The sequence below is a fragment of the Pinus tabuliformis genome, chromosome 3_1 (genome assembly GCF_031772625.1).
Source record: "Pinus tabuliformis cultivar Carrire ecotype Pingquan chromosome 3_1, CPIR1, whole genome shotgun sequence".
NCBI classification, from domain to species: Eukaryota; Viridiplantae; Streptophyta; class Pinopsida; order Pinales; family Pinaceae; genus Pinus; species Pinus tabuliformis.
In genome coordinates, this window is record NC_142301.1 from 4,537,728 (window position 1) to 4,562,255 (window position 24,528).

The window sequence follows — 24,528 nt, forward strand, 5'->3', positions numbered from 1 at the left end:
GACATTCTTATCATATGACTGGATTAATCGAGCAGTTTTAGCGCATAGTTCATGCTCGTTAAAAAATAAACATAAGATCGAGCAAGTGTTTCAACCCGTGTTTAAGCTCGTTAAAAAATGAATTACCCAGTAAATAACCACTGCGAATGTAAATTTATCAGCCATTAAAGCCTTGGTAGTGTTTGCACCATCACCTCCACTTTTCCATTGGCCGATCATTCACCTCCATTTGATTGTTTACCCATTTTGAGGAACAGCTGCGAAGAGTGATTTCACTTAGCCATCCTTGTGACACTGCCGTGATTGGAAAATTCCAAACCTTACCTGGAATCATCTGCTAACCCGTTTCATCACTCGTTCCTCAAAAGACGAGTCTTCTTTAAGCTCTTTTCATCTGACTCGTAAAATATGAAAAGATTGCCGAGTTTTGGCCTTCCAGCTCGTTAAAGCGACCGGAAGTGCTATCCCTCCTCTAGATTTTAATCTTTTTGGACCTGAGGGATTATTGCACAAAAAGATCGAGCGCTTGTTTTGTTCGGCTCGTTAAAACTATCGAAAACTCATCCCTTCTGTATTGTTTTATACTTTTTCGGACTTAAGGGATTAGATGACGAAAAAGGAACTTTGGAGTTATCTTTACGTACCTTTTCAGACTCTCTAAAATTGAAAAGGACCGAGTTATCTTTGTCGTTAGACTCGTTAAAAAGCATTAATAGCGACAAACTTGTCTTTAGACGAGAACGAGTTTCACTATCGCTAGGCTCGTTAAAACATAGCGATGGGTTTGCCCAAAGGGAAAATTATAGAACAAGCATATGTTATCCTCCTCAAGCTTGACAAAAATAAAGAGGTACTAGTCAGAAATGACTGGGGAAAAATTGGGAAGAAATTCAAAGAACTTTTATTGGTAGCAAGTCGCTCTTGAACATGACACTTCCGCTCCGTGCCTGAGTCGGGTTGGGTTGTTTCATTCACCGGTCACATCACCATGGTCTCGCCAATACCATCCATCTTTGGGGTAAATGCTACCAATCCATCACACAAGTGTCACCGATATGTTCAAGAGAAGTCATCCAGAGAAGTCAACCGTGTCCCATCCACTACCATACATTATCCTTCATCCTTTCATGACTGCCACCCTGAACCATATATCATCAGATCATTTTCTCCTCCATCAAAATCATTTGCTCCATTCCGTGTCACTGATGTGGGATACATTAAGGCCCTCCTTTGATGGATCGCTTCTTGTCGACATCAGCTCATTATCCAAGAAGTTGATCTAGGAACACACCCTTCAGTACTTTGAAGCTTGCATGCCTCAATGGCAAGTTTCTCACTTCCGGCAACAGGTATACATCAATGACCTTCGACCGAAAGATTTCGTGTGGTGTTCAACGCCAAGTCCTTTATTCACACCACGTGAATTGTACTGCAGTACCTTGAGGGTCATTATCATTATCGGTGATTCCTCTCGCGCTTGTTAACAGTTTACATCATTGACTGGTAATCAAGCGATGTCTTTCCATGTTCGACTTCAGAACATTTCTCACATGGATCGACTTGTACTTAGAGTGAAGATCGGACGAGATTGAAGACCCCGGATCTAGTTTCATCCATCCGGCTGCGATCTATATTCAGGAAAGATAAAGACATTGACATGTACAGCATTGCAGCAGATAATCATCCTACCAAAAGGATGATGATTTTGTCAAAATCATCGGTCTACCATCAGACGATTGTCTGTTCTATGTACAGAAAAATGAATTTATAAAGTTGAGCATGGGAATGCCCGCCTCATCTAGATCATGAATGCAGTATGAAAAATAATGTATTGTATTGTATCTTATTACAGGTCTCCTCCCAGCATTGGAAGAACTTCGGATCCTCCTAATAAAGCATTTCACCCGATAAACGGCCTCATACTTTAGTGGGCAACTGTTATAGACATTTTTGTGCCTTACAACATTGGGCATGAAATGTCCATAATCCAAGGGATCCAAAGTCCCTAAATGAGTTGTTCCTACCCCTAGAGAAACAAGGTCAACCAATGACAGCTTCTCCCAAAAGTTCTCCACCAAAAACCACTCAGAAACAGTCAATTCAGGATCAATTCAGAGGCTCCACTAGCTGTCTGCGCTGAAATGCAGAGATTACACTGGCTAGGTGCACTGCAACGCAGGTAGAAGCACTACCAGGGTGCGCTGAGCGGGAAATGACAAATGGCAAGTTCATTCAACGAGGTGGAAAGACCCTGGAAGCTTCCAGAATCTTCCTCAATGACACTTGCCTCAGTGAGTTCGACTAGTGATGAGTAAGAGGTTCTCAACCTCCAAGTGGAAGCAAGAACTGACAGAGAGAAGCCACAAGTCAAAACATAAGCTGACTCATCCTCTTTGCTTACATCTATATATGGATCTCTCACCCAGAGGTTCAGGGGGCTGGAATTTTGTACTTTGCAGAGAATTGCTGTTGGTTTGAGATTGAGATTAGTACATTGGGTGATTTATACTTTGTTGGAGGAGAGGAAGGGATTCTTTTGCTGGGAGGCAGATGCTGGATCGGGACTCATTTGGTTGTATCTCCTCTTGAACCTTGTTATCATATCAATAAAGCTACTTGAGTTTCTCCTATATGCTTGTATTTCAATGATGTTTTGTTATATTTGCATATTTAGTTTATATCTGATCCTAAACTAGTTATGAGTGTGAATCTATATATTTTGTGTAGTTTTCCTCTCTTGTGATCTTGCAGGAACTGGGTGAAGCTGGACCAGTGAAAGAGCAAGCAGCGGGAAGCGAACGAAAGAGAGAGTGATTAGATCGACAAACTAGCGGAAGACACCGGTTAGTTACATCCTTCTTTCTCTATTTGCATCTCATAAAGAAGAATACTCAGATAGGTTTCCTTGTTTGTTGCTAAGGCACTGTCACCTCTTAGAGTGGGATAGGTGCATTCCGAATTGGATACTTTTCCCAACAACACTAGGGTCCTCATTTCTCTGCGCTGATCACAAATTTCAATTGATACGAGGATATCCCTGATAAGCTCGATCTTTATAAGACTTGGAAAATTTGGCATGAATTTTACAGAGTTCGTGAAAACTTAGAGAGTGTTCTAGGATCCGATTTGGATCACAACCTTCCCACTGAAAAAGCTTTTGGACCAACAAAAGTTGGTTTTTAAGCATCGATCAAGTGAGGGTACAAATTCCTTGCTTGCCCAATTTCTATCCATTTTGCACTGCTTGGTTTTGAACCTTTGAGTCCAATCCTGAGGTACTTGACATCCCCTCTGCACGTAATTCTCACCTTCTTGTCCAGAACTATATCTTCCTGCTATTCATTGAGATATTCAGGTAATAGATCATCAATAGAATGAAATTGACTCTGCTCTTCAGGATCTTCAATCAATGAAGGTTCAAATAGCCTCAAGCTTTTTGCGTTCACTTCACCTTGCATTCTTTCTTTGCTGATATACAGCCAAACTTGATCACCAACTTGGAAACTATGCTCAATCCGATGCTTATCATGCCTTACCTTGTACTTGGCTTGGCTCTTTTCCAGCTATTCATGTATTGCCTAGTGAATCTCTTGAATTTGTTCAACAAACTTGGTTGCCTTGTCCACATCACTGTGTCCATCAACCACTATGTCTTTACTAAAGAAAAAATCCAAGGGAGACTTTGGTGTGAAACCAAAATAGGTCTTAAAAGGAGATCTCTGTGTAGAAGAATGTTTAGCACGGTTGTAAGCATGCTGCACATAACATAAATGTTCATCCCAAAGCTTGGGATGCTTGCTGCAATAGCCTCGGAGTAACTGGATCACTGTCCTATTGACCAATTCTATTTGGCCATCTATTTGTGGATGGAAGGATGTGCTCCTCTTCAGTCTGGTGTCCATGAATTCCCACAGACTCGACCAAAACTTCCCAACAAATCGGGAATCTCGATCAGATACAATGGAAGTGGGTAATCGAAAATGAACCCATATATGCTGAAAGAACAACTTTGTTGTTTGTTCAGTTGTAATATGTTTGTTACAAGGTATAAAATACACATTTTGTTGAACCTATCCACAATAACATATAAATAGTCATGACCTTTTCTACATTTAGGTAGTCCCCCAACAAAGTCCATGGAAACACTTTCCCAAGGATGAGAAGGAACTAGTAATGGAGTGTACAAGCCTATTTTTCTATTGTTGGGCTTCCTTTTAGCACACATAGTACACCCTCTTACATATCTAGAAATTGTCTCATTCATTTTTGGCCAATAACAAAATCTTTACAACTATGCAACCATTTTACTTACACCAAAGTGACTTGATATTAGAGAAGTGTGTGCTTCTCGAATTATCTTTACTCCTTCAGTTTGTGGAATGCATAAATTTCCAAAATGATACAAAATTTGGTCCTTAACATGATAATCCAATTCTTCTACTTGTTTGTCGTGACTTAAAGTTGCATATACATCTTTAAAATCTATATCTCGAGCATATTGTTCAATGTAGCTTTCATGAAATACTAAATTATGCTTAAGTATAGTAGATGCATTTATAATTGGTCTAGACAACATATCTGCAACTTTATTTTCTTTTTATATCTGATGACAAGATGAAACTGTTATAGAAAACCCATCCACCTATAGTGTCTTGATTACTGCAACTTAGTTTGGGAGTGTAAATATTGAAGTGGTTGATGATCAGTATGTATAACTATCTCTTTTCCCATTAAATAATGTTTCCACTTTTTCACACTCTGTACTAATGCATAAAATTCCTTATCATATGTGGGATAATTAACTACTACAGAATTAACATCTCAAAATGATAACATATGGGTTTATCGCGTTGCATCAACATTGCTCCCATGGCATAGTCACTGGCATCTGTTTCAATCTCAAATGGTCTTTGAAGATCGGGGAGTGCTAGTACTAGTGTTGTACTAATATTTTATTTTAAGGTTTCGAAGGATTTTTGTTATTTTCCTCCCCACTGAAACACCCTATTCAATCCTGTTAATGCATGTAAGGGAGCTGCAATCAAGGCAAAGTTAGAAAAAACTTTCTCCAATACTGCGCTGCTCATAAGAAGCTTCTAACTTCTATAGCAGATTTGGGTTTAGGCCAGTTTACAATGACTGTAACTTTAGAGATATCTATCTTCAATTCACCACCCCTTACAATATGACCCAAATAATTCAAAGATGTTTTACAAATTCACATTTTGATAGCTAAACATAGAGATTTTCTCTTTTCAAAACATCTACAGACTGCTTGACATGCTTCAAATGTTATTCCCATGTTTTACTGAATATAAGAATGTCATCTAAATATACAATGACAAAATCATAAATAAAAAGTCTAAGTACATCATTCATTACTCTCATGAAAATAGCAGGAGCATTAGTTAAGCCAAAAGGCATTACTAACCACTCATAGAGTCACTGCTTCGTTTTGAAAGTAGTCTTCCATGCATCTTGCTCTGCAACTCTGACCGTATGGTAGCCACTATGCAAGTCCAACTTGGAAAAGTAAACAACTTCTTTCAACTGATCTAATAGATCATCTATGCAAGGAACGGGATAACGATTTTTTATCGTTATCTTATTTAGTGCTCGGTAATCAACGCACATTCTCCATGAGCCATCTTTTTTTCTCACTAAGACAATTGGAGACCCACATGGTGATTGTCTAGTCAATTTAGTGTCCTAAATTGCTCTACATAAATTATCAATCCGGGTATCGTAAGCTGATGAAGTGTGGTGCACTATATGTGCTTATTCAACCTTTTTCTTACTTCATTGTTTTATAGTTTATGTTGTTTTTGGGGGTTTTTTTCTTATGCTTAAGAAAATTAATCTAAGAAAGAAAATCATGCTTCTAGATGAAAATCTCTAAATGTTAATGGTCAACTAAATCTAATGACTTTTAATGTTAAAATCTAATTTCTAAAGAAGATAGAAAAGGAAATGAACATTAGAAAAAGAACAAATCAAAACATTGAATAGTTAGATTAATCTAAGCCAAAAAAATGTCTATGAAATCAAAGAAAAAATGATAACAGCTAAATGAAGTGTTTTATCACTTTGCTATACAATTTTGGGAGAACTACCTCCTTGTGATAGCATTTGGAGGAATCCAATACTTCATTGTTATAAGAAAAAGTAAACATAAAAATGGAAAGCTAATACAAAACATGTAAAGGAAAACTAATCTACTGTGTGCTCTAATGCTCCAAGCACCAATTGGAAAATAGGAGGAGTACTTTCTTGGACTATTTTGTCAAGATTAGATTACACGGTTAGATATGCTAATTTGAAATGGAAAGAAAACACAAAACATGTAAAGGAAAACTAATTTACTGTGTGCTCTAATGCTCCAAGCACCAATTGGAAAATAGGAGGACTACTTTTTTGGACTATTTTTTCAAGCATAGATTACATAGTTAGATAAATCTACAATCAACCAGTTGAACACACTTTCATGAATTAAACTTGCATGAATGGAAAATCTAAACTATTAAACTTGAAAACAATCATAAAAACAAAATGACATACTTGAATGAAATCAAAGCAAAACTAAAAAATAAAATCTACTCTACCTTACATTCTAATATGCTCCATGACATCTACTTCACATCTCCTTCCATGTTGAGAACATCAAAGTTTTATTCAAATTCTTAAAAATTACAAAAGTTTACAAAGCTCTCCAAAGCTTTCCAAAAGCTCTAAAGCTTTCCAAAAACTTTCCAAAACTAAAATTTTTCTAAGACTACCAAATGAAGGAGAGAGATCTCCTATTTATACAAAAAGATAAGAAGTCATCTCATTAATGAGAGCCCATGAATCTCTCCCTATACCTCTAGAGTCCTAATCAAACTAAGAAATTATAAGGCACATGTCTTCTTAGAGTTTCAATACAAATAGGAAATGTGACACATATCCTCATGATTCCATGATCCTCTCCACTCAAATTCGAATTTGGCCATAGGGTGCCACATAAAGGTTTTCTAGAAGCCTCCTTTTGACCTACACATGTCAACAATCTCAACCCACTTGTTAGGTATAAGCATATGCACATTATTTTCTAATTTTTAACCACAAATTCACTTAAAAAGGCTAAGAATTAATAAATTTTGGAAAAACATAAATGTGACCCAATGATAATGAAAGTGAGATGAATGTAGTGACACGGTAATGAAATGAATCTGAAATGGAGGTGATATAATGGACATAATAGTGAAAGTGTAATGGAAATGAATGACAATTTCAAGACCCAACATACCCCCCAATTAAAGCTATTGCATGTCCTCATGCAACATATATTACATTAATTCTTTTGATCATTGATATTTGGCTTAAATTTGCATGATATCATTTGATAACTTCATACTTCTGCGAAGTGTTTTATTTGAATTGCAACATAGTTGGTTCTTGTGTTACAACCATATTTTGTTGTTGCATTCTATTTTGATCTTTGAACTTTGCATAATGATAATTTGATTATTGTTTCAAAGTATATCTTTATTGGATTGCATGATGGTTGGTTCTTGTGTGACAACCATGATTTTGTTTGTATCCAATTATCCTTTAAGCACTTTTGAAATGCCATCATATGCTCATAATAATAATGTAATAGTTAATATATTTTGGAAGTATGTGGGCTTATGAATATGATATGAACATGGAAATATATGAATATGAATGTATTCCATCCCCCCCCAACTGATGGTATTGGAAATTTTATGAAATGGGGAAGAGAAATGTTTTCCAACAATTATCATTCTAGCTTTTTATGGAATTCTATGGTCAAAGTTAGAAAATGGCGTACCTTAACTTACCCTTTGGAAATGGATGAGTTGTATGTGTGGTGGCTACAAAATTCTGATCATAATCTTCTTCAAGTGGCTAGACAAAAAGAGTCATGGATAAAAGAGTCAAGATGACTTTTTATTGCTTCTACTAAAACTTGCTGAATCTGCTCCAAAATGCTGAAAATAATAGTCTTCATGTCTTCAAAACTCATTGGAACAATTCCTACTATGTGAAGATATGTTCTGATGTCAAACATAGCAGGAAATTGTTGACTTAGTGGTCATTAATGGATGCCACTAGCCAACACGAGAACTCTCACCATTGATGACAATGAGAGCCAAGATGCCCAAACATATCTTGCTAGGTACGAATAATTTTGTCGATGTCGAGTCACCTAGAAGATCCGATGAACAAGGGACATTAATGTATTCCCATTGTTTGTCGGCATGAGGACTTGCCATTAAGGCATGCAAGCCTCAAGGTGTTTTTGCAAGGAACTTAGACTCAAAGGACTATGGACTCAATAATTTGCATTGAAGCAGGCTTTATTTGCAAAATAAAAATGACAGGAAAGGGAAAATGGAAATGGAAGATGGAAATGGAAAGTAGTAATGACAATAGGAAATAAGCATGTAACTAAGCCTCTTGCTTTTATTTGTGTGTTAGGAGTGGACAAAAAGTAATGGAAAGTGTGTGTGAATGTAAAATGGAAAATATGAAGGGAAATGAGGTGAATGGTTTATTATGAAGTATGGATGTAATGGAGACAATAGTATCTAAAAGTTTTTCAAGTGTTTGGATCTGATTTTGCATTAGCATGTTTCTTAATTGTTTTTGATCATCCTCTTATGAAACAAATTGGTCTCTTAAGAGAGACACTATTCACTTATAGTCGTTTGTCCTTCCTCTTGGAACCTGCAAAAAAATAATACTTCTTCTGCAATGGAATGTAAGACTATCAAAAGAGAGAGGTGGTCAATCTCTCTAGTTATGATATTCACACACAAAACTAAAAATTTGTATTAATGAAACAAGTTCACAAAGGAAAACCAAAAAGAAATTATACCTGCTTCAGAATTAGTGCCTCCAGTTGAATGTTGTTTCTTTTCAGCAATTTATTTTATTATTTACAGTTTCAAACTCTGATGATGGATTTCTCATTGTGTATATCTCATTGATATCTTTCCAACGACACTTGAATCATTGAATTCTGATTTCATATGAGAAAGTTAGGCTGATTTGAACAGTGAGGTTTTTCAATTGCAAAATTGATGTTTAGCTGCAGAATGGATTTAGCTGCGGAACGAATTTAGCTGCGGAACATGCACAGTTTCTGTAGCTAAAAATATTGAACAAAAAGTTATCCATTCATTTTTCATCATCAGTTCAAAATTAATCAATACCTTCAGAAAAGTGAGCAAATAATCTACTCATCTCATTGATTCATCTTTTTTTTTTTGGAGAACATCAAACTTCAAAGATTACACTGTTGTAGCAATTTCACACTTCGTTCCTTTCCCTCTTTCTTATGATTAATGGAACTGATAGCATAATTGAATCATAATCCTGATTTTTATGGGCATGTTATCTCCTAAAATTCTAGATCCGATCACGATATTGAAACGAAGAGGGATTACCAAAAACACCTCAAAGGCCATTCTAGGCCCTTCCAGCACCTAACCAGTCACGCTTTCTTCATTCCAGGGAGGAGAGGGTTGCCATAATTGTGTGGTAGAATTCAGATCTCTAAGGGGGGAAGGTGGGAAATATCAAAACCATCGGTAGGTAGATCCGAACCGTGCAGCCAGCATATGTGAAAAGCTTCAAGACCCGGTCACTTATCAGTTTGGAAGAGTCGTATTCAATTGGGATATGCCATGTAATTAGCCGTTAAACTGAAGTAACAGTAAAGTACGAGTTATTAAAGATAGGAGGCTTTTAATTAGGATTGAATGCCACCACACAATAAGTTCCCAAATTGGATTTGAGCTCTCCAAGTATGTCGAGTTAAAACAACAGACTGTTTATCAATTAAAATCTGTTTTTCTTCACGTGGCATGCAAAAAGAGGCTTCAAAGAATTGAGAAATTCTCCCAAACTGCTGCGAATTTCTTAAACCATTTTTGGATTATCTAATTGGACCTGTCCCCAAAAAAACTTATGTTTTAGTTTTTCCTAATTTATTTTCATTTGACCGGATCGTGCAGTTAAAGTTTGACTTTTTTTACTATTATGCGTTTTTCTGGAAAAAAAAAAATCATTTGCAGGTTTTTTGGTTATGCCTATTGGTTCCTGATCACCATGGTTTTGAAATTGCTTGTACTAAATAAAATTTGCTTTGCAGGCAGTGTAGCACTCGTGTGCATGATCAGCTGACGAACCAAGGCACTAGCTTCCTTTATCTGATCAAAACTACCTTCCAACTCAATATTCTTCAGGTTAGTATCAGACTCATGATCTCTTATAGCCAATTTTGCACCAGTTGAACGAAAAATTTGCTTAGAGTTTACACCACCTTTCCCAATTATAGCACCAGCAAGTGCAGCATCGACATTTATTTTTGCAGTTGCTGAAGCACCAAATGTAGCTACAGCTGCCATACCAGGAGGAGTAGCCTCACGATAGACAGGATGACCTCCAGGCTTTCCATCTAAGCCACCAATTGGGAACCTACTGCCAAAAGGTCCTGTTGCTAGATCATCTTTGAGATTGTGTGCCACTGCATTTACCTTCCCAAGCTCCTTTTCACCATGGGAAAAATGGCACTTGTCCCTAAATCGACATCCAATATCAGTACCAAAATTACTACAAAGAATGCAGGTTTTCTATTGAGGCCACAGTGGAAACTGGAATTGGAGATAGCCATTGATTGTTTCCTTTTTTTTTCCGAAATTGTGAAATTTTTATAAAAATAATTAATGGTTCTCAATTTCAGGCAACTAAGGCTTCAAGGTAAATGTACTGAAAACAGGACTTTGACTGAGGTCTTAAGCTGGTTTTTTTATCGATCTGGGTTGGGTGACTAGGATAGAATCCATGTCGGAACGATTCCAAAGATGCCCATGTGGTCAGTTTCTTCATTTGATGCTTGTAACCTGCTAAACCTTGGAAATAGTTGTGGAACACATAGTTAGCTGCGGAACAAGGCTGCATTCCACAACTAATTTGTAAAATCTTATTAAACAGGACATAGTGTTTTGAGGGTCACTACAAACCATAACCAGTCAATCTTAGGCAAATGAACCTATCAAAGCAGTTGGATTTTTATTGTTTTTTTATTGAATCAAATGAAATGATTTATTTTTTTAACATAAAAATTCTTTTTCTGATCCTCAAGATCACACAAAGTGCAGGAGGAGAGCATACTCGAGAAATTATTAATTTTTTTTATATGTAAGAAATAAGGTCTTCTAATTACACTTCCCTGGCAATGACGCCAAAATGTCTAGTCAATTTACTTTCCTAAATTGCTCTGCATAAATTATCAATTCGGGTATCGTAAACTGATGAAGTGTGGTGCACTATATGTTCTTAGTCAACTTTTTTCTTACTTCGTCGTTTTATAGTTTATCTTGTTTTTGGGGGTTTTGTTTCTTATGCTTAAGAAAATTAATCTAAGAAAGAAAAGTCATGCTTCTAGATGAAAATCTCTAAATGTTAATGGTCATATAAATCTAATGAATTCTAATGTTAAAATCTAATTTCTAAAGAAGAGAGAAAAGGAAATGAACATTAGAAAAAAAACAAATCAAAACATTGAATAGTTAGATTAATCTAAGCCAAAAAAATGTTTGTGAAATCAAAGCAAAAATGATAACAGCTAAATGAAGTGTTTTATCACTTTGCTATACAATTTTGGGAGAACTACCTCCTTGTGATAGCATTTGGACGGATCCAATACTTCATTGTTATAAGAAAAAGTAAACATAAAAATGGAAAGCTAATACAAAACATGTAAAGGAAAACTAATCTACTGTGTGCTCTAATGATCCAAGCACCAATTGGAAAATAGGAGGACTACTTTCGTGGACTATTTTGTCAAGCATAGATTACACAGTTAGATATGCTAATTTGAAATGGAAAGCAAATACAAAACATGTAAAGGAAAACTAATCTACTGTGTGCTCTAATGCTCCAAGCACCAATTGGAAAATAGGAGGACTACTTTCTTGGACTATTTTGTCAAGCATAGATTACACAGTTAGATAAATCTACAATCAACCGGTTGAACACACTTGCATGAATTAAACTTGCATGAATGGAAAATCTAAATTATTAAACTTGAAAACAATCATAAAAAAAATGACATACTTGAATGAAATCAAAGCAAAACTACAAAATAAAATCTACTCTACCTTACATTCTAATATTCTCCATGACATCTACTTCACATCTCCTTCCATGTTGAGAACATCAAAGCTTTATTCAAATTCTGCAAAATTACAAAAGTTTACAAAGTTCTCCAAAGTTTTCCAAAATCTCCAAACCTTTTCATAAACTGTCCAAAACTAAAAGCTTTCTAAGACTACCAAATGAAGGAGAGAGATCTCCTATTTATACAAAAATATGAGAAATCATCTCATTAATGAGAGTCGATGAACCTCTCCCTATACCTCTAGAGTCCTAATAAAAATAGGAAATGATAAGACACATGTATTCTTAGAGTTTCAATACAAATAGGAAATGAGACACATATCCTCATGATCCCATGATCCTCTCCACTCAAATTCGAATTTGGCCATAGGGTGCCACATAAAGGTCTTCTAGAAGCCTCCTTTTGACCTACACATGTCAACAATCTCAACCCACTTGTTAGGTATAAGCATATGCACATTATTTTCTAATTTTCAACCACAAATTCACTTTAAAAAGCTAAGAATTAATAAAGTTTGGAAAAACACAAATGTGACCCAATGATAATGAAAGCGAGATGAATGTAGTGACATGGTAGTGAAATGAAGGTGAAATGGAGGTGATATAATGGACATAATAGTGAAATTGTAAGGGAAATGACTGACAATTTCAAGACCCAACAGTGATGTGCTAGGTCATATGAACCCTTTCTTGAGTAGCTCATGTACTTGCTTCTTGATTTTTGCATTCTCTAAAGCACACAATCTGTACATTCTGATGTTAGGTAATGGAGTATCTTGTTGCAAATTAATATCATGTACTATTTCCTTTTGGGGTGGTAGACTTTTACGTTCTTGAAATAGTATATCATATTCTGAAACAACTTTTTCTAAAATAGATGTTGTTTAGCATTACAGCCCTCAAATATATTGGTTTTATTAGGTTTCTTTTCCTTTACAACCATTAGCAAAAATTGTTTGCATGAATTTACAATTCTTTTCATCTGCCCTAAGTTTATGAGAGTATAATTATTATTGAGTTTATGAGCTCTTATAATATATTTTATTCCATCTTTAATGAGTTGATACTTGTTTTCAGCTCTATAGAAAATGGCTTCCGTATCATACAAGTAAAGACTTCCAAAAACAATTCCACATATATCCAAAGGAACTATATCTAACTCAACCTCATCTACAAATGCTAACCCAAAAGAAAATCTATGTTTACATTGTCTAGTCACTTGTAGCTTTGCTTTATCACATAACCAACCTAATGGATATGGTTTCTTGTGAGCTGTGGTTAGTGTTGGCCAGATAAATTGATCTTGCAGACAAGGCTAATCTCCATAGTATCAAAAGATATCTAGCAACAAGTAGGACAAGCAAATCTACCTTTCTCTAAACATATTGTGATTCATTAATAAAAACTATAGAGGTGTTTAGACCCTACCTTAATTCCACCGCTAGTTTGTAGCAACCATCCTTCAACCGTCCGAAAGAGTTGCCTTTTGAGAACCTGCAATCACAAGCAAGCACACATAAAATAACACCTGCATAGCTAATATCATAAATCATGTTCATTATGGTGATCAAGGAATCCATAAAATAAACCATAAAACACAGCTTATTGAGAAAAATAAACGTATTTGTATTAACTTTGAAATAGAATAACCTTACAACCTTTGGTGCCTTGATGTTGTACAAGCTCTTTCTAGGGTCCGAAATAGGAATCTCCTTTACTTTCACAAGCCTCACACTCTTCCAAATGAGATCAAAGAGGTATGTAATCTCTCCTCACAAAAGCTCAATTAGGAAGACTAAGTTCCAGCAGCATTTCACCTCAAAAATATTCAGCTTTCAACCTCTCAAGTAACCAGTCCAATGCTTCATTTTATAGTGCAAAGGAAGGAGGTTACAGGTCCACCTATAAAGGGATAGAGTCCTCCTTCAAAGGGATAAGCTCCTCACATCAAGGGGTTAGCTCCTTAAGGTATGGGATGCGTGAACCTTAAAGGAGCGAACTTGCCACCTCAAGATTCCTTCCAGAAGCTTCTAGAAATGACTCAAAGTGATTTTTTAAGAATATACTTGCGCAATTTTGACTTTTACAGGGGTCTGCACTCATAACACAGAGATAGAGCAGTCAGGTGCACAGGGGACATGACCTTTAGGTGCGGGACCGCTAGTAATGCTAAGAGAAAGTGCAAAACCATAGTTTTATAGACTTTTGAGGGCTTTCTCTTATTTTCCAGGCTTGATATGAAGAACTGAGGCTTAAGACTTGAAAAGGAGGAAATTATGAGTGGTAATGGACTCACACAGATTGCAGAATGTCAAGGTGACATTTTTTGGTGCAACAGATTGCCCCCTAAAGTGCAAAGTCTGTAATAGATGAAGATGAAATCTTTCATGTATGAAGAGTGAAGTACTTTATCATTTCAAGGATCATCTTGTGGACACCCCAGTCGAAACCTATAAAAATCATTCAATGCAAAATATATATATATGTGAACATATCATTGCTGAGGTAGGCATTCCCATACTCAAATCAAAACTTACTAGAAAACTAACTAAACTGCTCTGATACAGGAATGATTTTGTAATACATCACAAGTATAGACATATGTAGACACAGTATGGGCGCAGCCATCTATTTATGAATAGTCCATTGTATAATGAATAACAAAATTCCTCACAGCCTAGATGGTAGAAACTAGATCCAGGGTCTTGATTTTTTCTTCTCGAACTAGTACGATTCTATCCATGCAAATGAATGTGTTGAAATCAAACATGGTAGAAACCACTTGATTACTAGTCAATGATGTGAACTATTAACAAGTGTGAGAGAAACCACCAGTAATGTCAATGGCTCTCAAAGTACTCAGTACAATCCATGAAATGCAAATAAATGAGTTGATGTCGAACATGTCATAGAATCCTTTGATCGAAGGTCAATGATGCAACCTATCATCGAAGGCGAGAAACCTGCCATTAGGGCATGCAGATTCCAAGGTACTGAAGATTTCTAGATTATCTTTCTAGATAATGAGCTGAAGTCGATAAAAAGTGATTTGTCATAGGCAAGCCCACAACAAGAAATCATAGATCGAGTTTTGCAAAAATATATTTGGCAAGGACTACCTCAGGGATGGTCAAAATGGATGACAGATATTTTGCAAATGAATGGTTTATTTGAACTGACCTCTTGAACACATAACGACACTGCAGATGGTATGGTGACAATTGATCCAAAGCTAATACCCAGAAACTGGCTGAATACTTTCAATATGGTTTGATTAACTGTTAGGCAAAGGATTTCCCACCCAGGTAAACAAAAAGTGTCGTGTTCAAGAGTGGTTGACTGCTTTTCTAAAACACAAAGTATAAGAAACAAGTTCATTTTTCTCTCTTTTCCCCCACCATTTCTGGCAAGTACCTTTTTATTTTTGACAAGATTGAGGAAGATAACATTTGCTTGTTTATAAGCTCATCCTTCGGATGAGTCCAACTTAGTTTAAAATTCAAACCCTAAGAAGGAGTGGTTCGTTCATGTTTAAAATTGAACAAGTCCTTTACTGTTAAATTTTCACGAGTCCAGTATAGGAAAAACTCGGTGTTTTTCAATTTTAGGGAGTCAAAAGAAAAACTTAAGGAAACTCCATGGGTGTCCTTTTTCGTAAATTTGTGTCCCCCAAGCCAGAAAAAGTATAAAATAATACTTGAGTGAACCGCTTGACCATTACGATCAAGGAGTACTTTTCATAATTAGTGGCTCTGATATGAAAAAGTAAAAAAGCGATCGAAGACACGTCATTTTATAACCAATATCGAACTTAAAATGACAAAATTCCAACGATCTTTTCATGTTTTAATGGTCAGAAAAGAGTTGTAAGTGGACCGCCTTTTTAATTCTATTTAACGAGTTAAAAGGGAAAAACTCGGCAATCTTTTCATATTTTACAAGTCAAAAAAGAGCTTAAAGAGGACTCGTCCTAGAGGAACGAGTGGTATAAAGGGTAGCAACTGGTTCCGGCAATGGAGGAACTGCTCAAAACATGTAATGGTTAAGAGGCTGGCTAATAAAACCACTCATAGATGCGATCCCTCAGGAAGGGTAAACAACCAAGTGAGAGCATATGTTCAGCCAAAGAGATGGTGGCGATGGAATGAAAACAACCAAGGTTCATCTAACAGAATTTAGCGGATAAAAACGGCAATCACGAGATGTAAAGCGGATATGGGTTCATTGTTACACAAGCTTGAACCATAGAGAACTCTGCTTGGATTCGATTTCATGTTTACGTAGGCTTGAAACGAAAAACTATGCTTGTTATAAGTTTGCATGCCCCCAACATAATGACGCAAATTGAGGTACATGCTCCCCAAGCTTCATTGCATTCAACTAGGTGGATGTAATGAAGGTTAACTTTCGAAATCTTGGAAAGAATCGACGTGGAAAGGGAGTTGTTTCATTTTTTAATGAGGTTGACACAGGAAAAGAACTATCCTCAAAACCCTTATTTCATTTTTTAACGAGCTTGACACAAGACAAGGAACTATGCTCAAGACACCCGATTTCATTTTTTAACGAGGTTGACACTGGAACAAAATATCCTCGATAACTCCTTGTTTCATTTTTTAATGAGGTTGAGGTAGGAAGAAACTATCCTCGCATTATGTCAGGAATCAAAAAACAATTGTACCGCCTGATATGCAATTTCAAAGGGATTCAAAGGCATCACTCCATCAAATGAATCCACCTCATAATCGAAAGGTACGATCCAAGGATCATCAAAAGAAATATTGTTCGATGAAATCATATGAATAGTTGCAATAGAAGGCGATACGTTAGGAGGAGGGACGGAAAAAGTTCCTAGTAAAACAGAATCTTTAATCAAATCTACACCAACATCCTTGTAAGGGATAGTTGTTTTACTGACGTGTTGAATGCTATCAGTAGAGGCCGGGTCAGATGAGAAATAACTCAGCTGGTCTATCATAACAATCTTTCCATTATGAGGAAACTTAATAAGCTAAAATACTGATGAAACAATAGCAGTCATAGCAGAAGACCAACCGCGACCCATGAGAAGGTTGTAATCTAGAGGGGCATCAACCACTTCCGCATCTAGATTTGTAGTTTTGCCTTCAACCCCTATAGGTAAATCTTCCAAAATACTAAAGGGATGGAACCCTCGGCCATCAAAAGCCTTTAGAATTGTCAGAGACTGATTGAGTGTAGGAGAACCAAGTGATTTCCAACACTGAATCGACATAGTACACGTAGAAGCTCCCTCATCAATCACAGTCCAAAAGCAAGGCTTGTTTTTTACTAACACTGGAATCTGGAAAGCCATTCGATGAGGGAGGCGGGGTGTACTATTCTCTAAATAAAAAATTATTAAGTTCGAATCCTGAATATCAACATCTCCTATAGCAGACAATAGTAATTTACGCTATGCTGGGCATGATTGCAGCACTTCCATAACCGACATTGCTAAATGGGCAATGACTAAGTCTTCAAAAATGTTATAATTCTAAGAAGCTCTCGCATATGGATTGAAAGCTAATTTACGAAATATACCTTTAGCAGATGGTTTGATTACTAAGTATGGGTTGGGTTTCTCAATTTGTAGGGGAGCAGACCTAGGAGGAGGTGTAGTTGATGGGTTTGAACTAGAAGATTATGCTTCTTTACCATCAACAGGATTTTTACTACCATAATCTTGCGATCATGTCGCAATCCTGACATGAGACATCATCATAATGGGTTCTTATGAGGCATTTGAGGAAGAAGCAACTGCTTTACTATCTTGAGTAGGAGAAGTATCCTTCAAGACAGTAGGCATTTGAGAATCTTTAACAAATTTTGAAAACTCTGCTCGATATGGGCATTCTTTAGTGAAATGATCCTCGTCGCAGATGAAACAAGGATAGAAAGGTTTTCGTTTTTCTTCAATAGATTCATTTTTATTTTTTTTATCTTTTGAATTTTGATCCTTTTTGTTCTTCTCCTTGTCTTTACTACCGGATTTGGTCGTAGATGAATCTACGACATGGACGTTGGCAGAAACTTCAGTGGAAGAATCTCCTTTCAGGGAATCAGGTAAAGTTATTATAGGAGAAGAATTCTTTGAAGATTTCTTCTTGCTTTTAATACTAACTGAACCAATGATACCATCAGTGGCATGAAACCCTGAAGGAGCTGTAGTTTTTGGAAGATTAGGGATTTTTTCATGTAAAGTACCTGACTGCGTATAAACGAGGTCAAGGTACTGAGCCTGAGCAATGACTTGCTCTTCAGTGACAACTCTTGCCTTAGCTACATCCTCAGTGATTTTAGGTAACAATAATTTAACGAACCATTCTACTAAAATTTGTTCTGGAATGAAAACTTTCACTAAACACCTTCTACGTTGCCATTCATGAATATGATCAAAAATATATGTGGACGTGGATTGTTTCAGTGAAGTTAACAGTTTCGTGCCATTGTCGTATCTGACAGACAACTGAAAATGAGTTAGGAAAGAAGTGGCTAACTGACTAAAATTATAAAAAGAGCCTCGTGGTAACTCAATGTACCATTTGGTAGCAAGACCAATAAGAGTTCTTTGAAAAAGATTCAATTGACTTGAATCATCAATGATGGAATTAGATGCACAACAGATGTGATAAGTCATAACATGATTTGATGGATCCTCACTTGACTTACCCTCGAATTTGGGGATATCACTGAGCAACTTATCAAGAATTGGTGGCTAGTACGGAAGATAATAAATTGGATCATTCATAAGGTGTGACAAATCAGGTAAATCCAAAGTTGTAATAAATGATAACTAACGATTAGGTTCACGAAAACCTTGTGTAATGAGACCAGCTCCAGGAGGAGGATATCCAGGATAACCTGGAATCGGATTTGCATTAGGAATGTTATAACCTCCAAGAAAACCAGGATTAACTGGACCAAACTAGGGTTGTTGAGGCTGTTGATAAGTATATCCAGGGTACGGTTGATACTGATAGACTAGATTTTGTACAGTAGGACCGGATTGATACGTCCCTAGTACAGTTGGCTCGTGGCAGTTGTACTTGGATCAGCTTGTCTTGCAGTCATCTGGACCGAAGTCTGGACTGTAGGTCCTGACTGGGGTATAGAGACTTGAGGAGTTTGCACTGATGCAAGGATAGTAGAAACTGGAGCTACAGATACTCCAGAAACATGTGTGGTAGGTAGAACAGAAAAAGCAGCAGTTGCAGCAGTAGTTCGAGGCGGAGTCTAAGGTGAGCTAGGCCCAGGCTGCTGAACTAAACCAGGTGTAGAGGTTTGAACTGTAGGTTGAACAGGTTGCTGGGTTGGACCAGAAACCAAAGTTTGTCCAGTTTGACTAGACAATTTCACATTAGGTTGCAAAGTCTGTTGAGTTTGAGACAGATCCCTCACCATATTCATTCTGGGACCCATAAAAGGTTGTACGTATGGAGGACCATAACCTGGTTGAACGTAGGGCTGATAATTAGGAGGTACATATCTAGCTCATTGTAAAAATGACTGACTAGAAAGAAATTGAAAACCTTGAGTTGGGTACTGACCTTGAGGTTGATAACCCTGAGGCACATACTGATTTTGGGGTTGATAAGCATCCTGAGGAATATGGGGTTGACCTTGGGGTATGTACTGTCCTAAAGGTTGAAAACCTTGAGGTAGCCCTCCAAACGGAAACTGACTTCCTTGGGGTTGCCCCCCATGCGATAACTGACTACCTTTAGGTTGCCCCCTAGGCGGTAACTAACTACCTTGCCCCCTAGGTGGTAACTGACTACCTTTTCCCCCAGGTAGTAATTGACTACCTTGAGGTTGAGGATTTGGAATACTACCAGACATCATAAAAATTTGTTATGTGTTCAACATTTTAGTTACATTATTACCAGGTGATAACTGATGTTCAGTTGGTCGAGGAGTTTCTCCTAAAAAAGTACCAGAAAGTGACTGGTACCCCAAAGGAACAGTAGGACCGCCATATAAAAATGTTTCCGGTGATTGGGAAAACATAGATGATTGTCTTGACATGATTGATCAAGGATAATAATCTCTAGGTGTAGGATGAAAATAATCACACGCAAACAAAGAAAATTTCAATAAAAGCACCTAAAGTCTCTAAAGAAACAAACAAGTGAATCACATGCCTAAAAAATCTAAGAGTTCAAACCACACACAAACAGTAAATTCTCGTACTAAAAACACTATTTGGTGATGAAATCCAGCGTCTTATAATTTTAATACAGAAATGGCGGTTGGAACAGTTACCCCGACAACCTGATTAATGAAACAGACTGGCACAAGTTTCTTCACATAACCATCTCGAGTGAAGAGAACCCCCCAGAGAGTCCAAGTGAGTCTAGTCGATGTCTACTCTAGGTACAGTGAGACCCGTCCTTCACTGTCACCTTAGGAAATAATCTTAAGTTCATGGACACTAAGGTTACCAACAACAACAAATACAACTGTGGGAACAGTCTACAATCCAATCTACATGCAAGGGCAGAATAACAAAGCTCAATCCCCTTGAAGGCTCCTCGACATGATCAATCCAAGGTTTACCAACAAGTGACCCCAGGCACCTCGACAATGGTTAACCCGAGGTTTACTGTTTATAATACGCGCAAATCTTCTATCTTTCCCAATGAGACAGTCTTGATTGTCTTAAAGGTTCGGACATGATCTCATGATTGACTCATTTAAGAGAAGCTTCCCAGATTATATCAATTACAATTGGATTTATTTCCTACCGTAAGATATAGCTACTTGTTTGTTTTAACTATCTTGGAGAGTTAATTACTCCCTACTCCAAGATACTAGCCTAAGCTATATTGGTGATAAGAGCCCTAGAAATAAAAAGATTGCTAGATCAATTTTAATTAAGTGTTACTTTTATGGGTTATTTATTAAGTCAATAGGTATGGAAATGAAACTTTAATGGTGTGAAGACTCGACTCCAAAAACACTAAAAATGCACCTAAAATGATAAACAATTCTTTTTTCCTTCAACGAATTTCTAGCTAAAAGAAAGAGTTTGAGAATGCAATTCTTTGAAAAACAAATCTTTCTTTCAACATGTAAATGAAAAGAAAATGTTTTTGTCTTTTTCAATAAGAAATCAAAACGAGACTACTAATTATGCTCACAATAAATCCCTTTCTTTTTCAACACTAAAAACTACCAAAAACGATTCTTTCAAAAGAGATTCTACAATTTCTAGAAAACACTCAAAACTACAAAAACTAATCTTGAGATCTAAAAAAATCTAAAAACCTAATCGAAATAAAGGCTTCAAATATTTTTGAGAACGTTTTACTTAGTTATTCAGTAAACTAAGGATTAATTCATTTAGAATAACAAATCAATCAAAAAACATCCAGCTATGTTTTCTTTTATAAAAATGAAATTCAAAACTTATAACCAAGTTCGTTCAAAGTTTTGCAAAGAGAAAAATAAATCTATTTCTCACCAAAGGAAGATTTCACAAACCAATCAGACTCATCAAGAAGACAAAAAGACACCAGGGTAATCTAAGGTTTCTTAGGCTTCTAATCTTTGAGTCACTACAGAGACCAAGTGAAAACCAATCCAGGCATGCAAAACTTCTAGAAAATCACCTAAAACAAAAATACCAATGGAACTTACTAACAAGAGATTTTTGACATAACACATGTAGATCTGGGTAGACACTAAAAGTCATAAGTAAAACCTAAACTTAACTGGAAGAAAACATTTTAGGTTTTTCAAAAAATTTCATAGGGTCTGCAGGCTTCCAGAAGAACCAAATGCGGTATTGCTTTGTGTACTAAAGGAAAAGTGTGGAGATGCCCGCACTGTCTGTAAAAAGAAAGTGCGGTCCCCTGAAAACTTCGGAAAACAAAAAATAATCCAGATCCTAAAAACTACCCAATCCCACACACATCAAGTAAAAACCAGAATCAAGAGCAAGTTTCTCAAGTCAAAGAAAAAGGAAAACCAAAAACCAAATTCAGATCCCCAGTGGAGTCGCCAATTTGTTGGCCAGATAAGTCGATCTTGTGGACAAGGCCGATCTCCCTAGTATCAAAAGATATCTAGCAACAAGCAAGACAAGCAAATCTACCTTTCTCTAAACATATTGCAATTCATTAATAAAAAATACAGAGGTGTTTAGACCCTACCTTAAGTCAAACACTAGTTTGTAGCAGCCATCCTTCAACCGTCTGAAAGAGTTTCCTTTTGAGAACCTGCAATCACAAACAAGCACACATCAAATAACACCTACATAGCTAATATCATAAATCATGTTCATTATGGTGATCAAGGAATCCATAAAATAAACCATAAAACACAGCTTATTGAGAAAAATAAACTTATTTGTATTAACTTTGAAATAGAAGAACCTTACAACCTTTGGTGCCTTGATGTTGTACAAGCTCTTCCGAGGGTCTGAAACAGGAATTTCCTTTACCTTGACAAGCCTCACACTCTTCCAAATGAGATCAAAGAGGTATGCAATCTCTCCTCATAAAATCTCAATTAGGAAGACTAAGTTCCAACAGCATTTCACCTCAAAAATATTCAGCTTTCAACCTCTCAAGTAACCAGCCCAATGCTTCATTTTATAGTGCAAAGGAAGGAGGTTACAGGTCCACCTATGAAGGGATAAAGTCCTCCTTCAAAGGTATAAGCTCCTCACATCAAGGGGTTAGCTCCTTAAGGTATGGGATGCATGAACCTTAAAGGAGCGAACTTGCCACCTCAAGGTTCCTTCCAGAAGCTTCTAGAAATGACTCAAAGTGAGTTTTTAAGAATATACTTAAGCCTTTTTTACTTTTACAGGGGTCCGCACCCATAACACAAAGACAGAGCGGTCAGGTGCGCAGGGGACATGACCTTTAGGTGCGGGACCGCAGGTAATGCTAAGAGAGTGCGGAACCATAGTTTTATAGACTTTTGAGGGCTTTCTCTTATTTTCAAGGCTTGATATGAAGAACTAAGGCTTAAGACTTGCAAAGGAGGAAAGTATGAGTAGTAATAGACTCACAAAGATTGCAGAATGTCAAGGTGACAATTTTTGGTGCAACAGTTAGCAATCCCAGCTTCTTTACAATTTCTTCAGAAATTAAATTTACTTGTGAGCCACTATCAAACAAAGTATCAATGTTTTGATGCTTGTAAATAACTCGAATATGAAAAATCTCATGTCTTTTCCTCTCATTTTCTTCATTATCAGCAGATTGTGCAAAAGTACTAGTAGATGCTTCAGAATTTTTACCTTTTATACCTATGGTTGTGATTTTTGTTTCATCCCCTGAGTCTAACCCCAAATCTTTCTGAATAGCTGCAACTGTCTTCTTCTTTTTTTCATCGAAATTCTTGGGTCTCAGCTCTAGATGTAGAATAAAGCAGTGTTCACCATCATGCCCATCCTTCTTGTAGTGAGTGCATGAAGGATTGGTCTTTTGTACAACATTTGTCTTCCTCTCTTTCCATTTTTGTTTTCTCTTTTCCTTGTTCTTTCTTGCAGTGGGTTTTGATGATCCCCCAACTTCTGGGTTAACATTCTTGCCTCTAGTTTCTAGATGTGTAGCCTGAACAAATACCTCATCTATGCTAGTGGCATTAAACATGAGAATGGTATGATTTAAATAGTTGTGTAGACCACCTACATACTTCAGTAGAGTTTTAGGTGAGTCTAAAGAAATTCCTAGAATCAAAGCCCTTTTTCTAAATTCTTGAGTGTAGCCTTGTACACTTGCCCTTTTAATTGTCAAAGAGTTTTCCAGCTCATCATGGTTTTCTAAATATAAGCTAGTGGATAGAATTGCTTTTTAATTGCAGAAACAAATTCACTCCAGACAGAAAGAATTTTACCATGCTTCTTCATGTTAGCTTGTGTCCTGCCTTCCCACCCTAGCAAGGCAGTGCCTCCAAGGCATAGGTTGGCCAGATGAATCTTACTTTTGTCTGAATCAATGCTCTACACCCTACAATACACATCAATATGTCTAATCCAATTATCCAGCTTTTATGCATTCAATTCTCCATCATACATTGGCAAATGAAATTTAACATCTAATTTAATCAAAGATGTTTTCTTTTTATTTTCAAGGATATTAGGAGGTGTGGGAAGCTTTTCTTCTTTCCCTTTGCCTTTAGAATGGTCATGGAGGAGAGATTATTCCACTCCTTTATGTTTTTTGGAGTTTGATGAATCTTCATCTCTACCTTTCATAAATTCTCTATACATTTCCTCCACATGGCTCTCATGGTCATGAAACTATCCATGAACTGGGAGTCTGATTCCAAGGGACATTCTTCTGCCAATTTCCTCTTAGGGTA

At 36.7% G+C, this 24,528-nt stretch overlaps 1 protein-coding gene across 1 annotated transcript in view; it reads right to left on the reverse strand.

The window, feature by feature from the left end:
* Positions 1 to 10,097: 10,097 nt before the first annotated feature.
* The window catches only part of LOC149185490 (zinc finger CCCH domain-containing protein 14-like), a 52,584-nt gene continuing 38,153 nt past the window's right edge, over positions 10,098 to 24,528 (reverse strand). The window contains exon 2 of the mRNA XM_089409064.1: positions 10,098 to 10,640. Coding sequence (XP_089265190.1) covers positions 10,098 to 10,640 — 543 coding nt within the window. The remainder of the gene's footprint in view (positions 10,641 to 24,528) is intronic.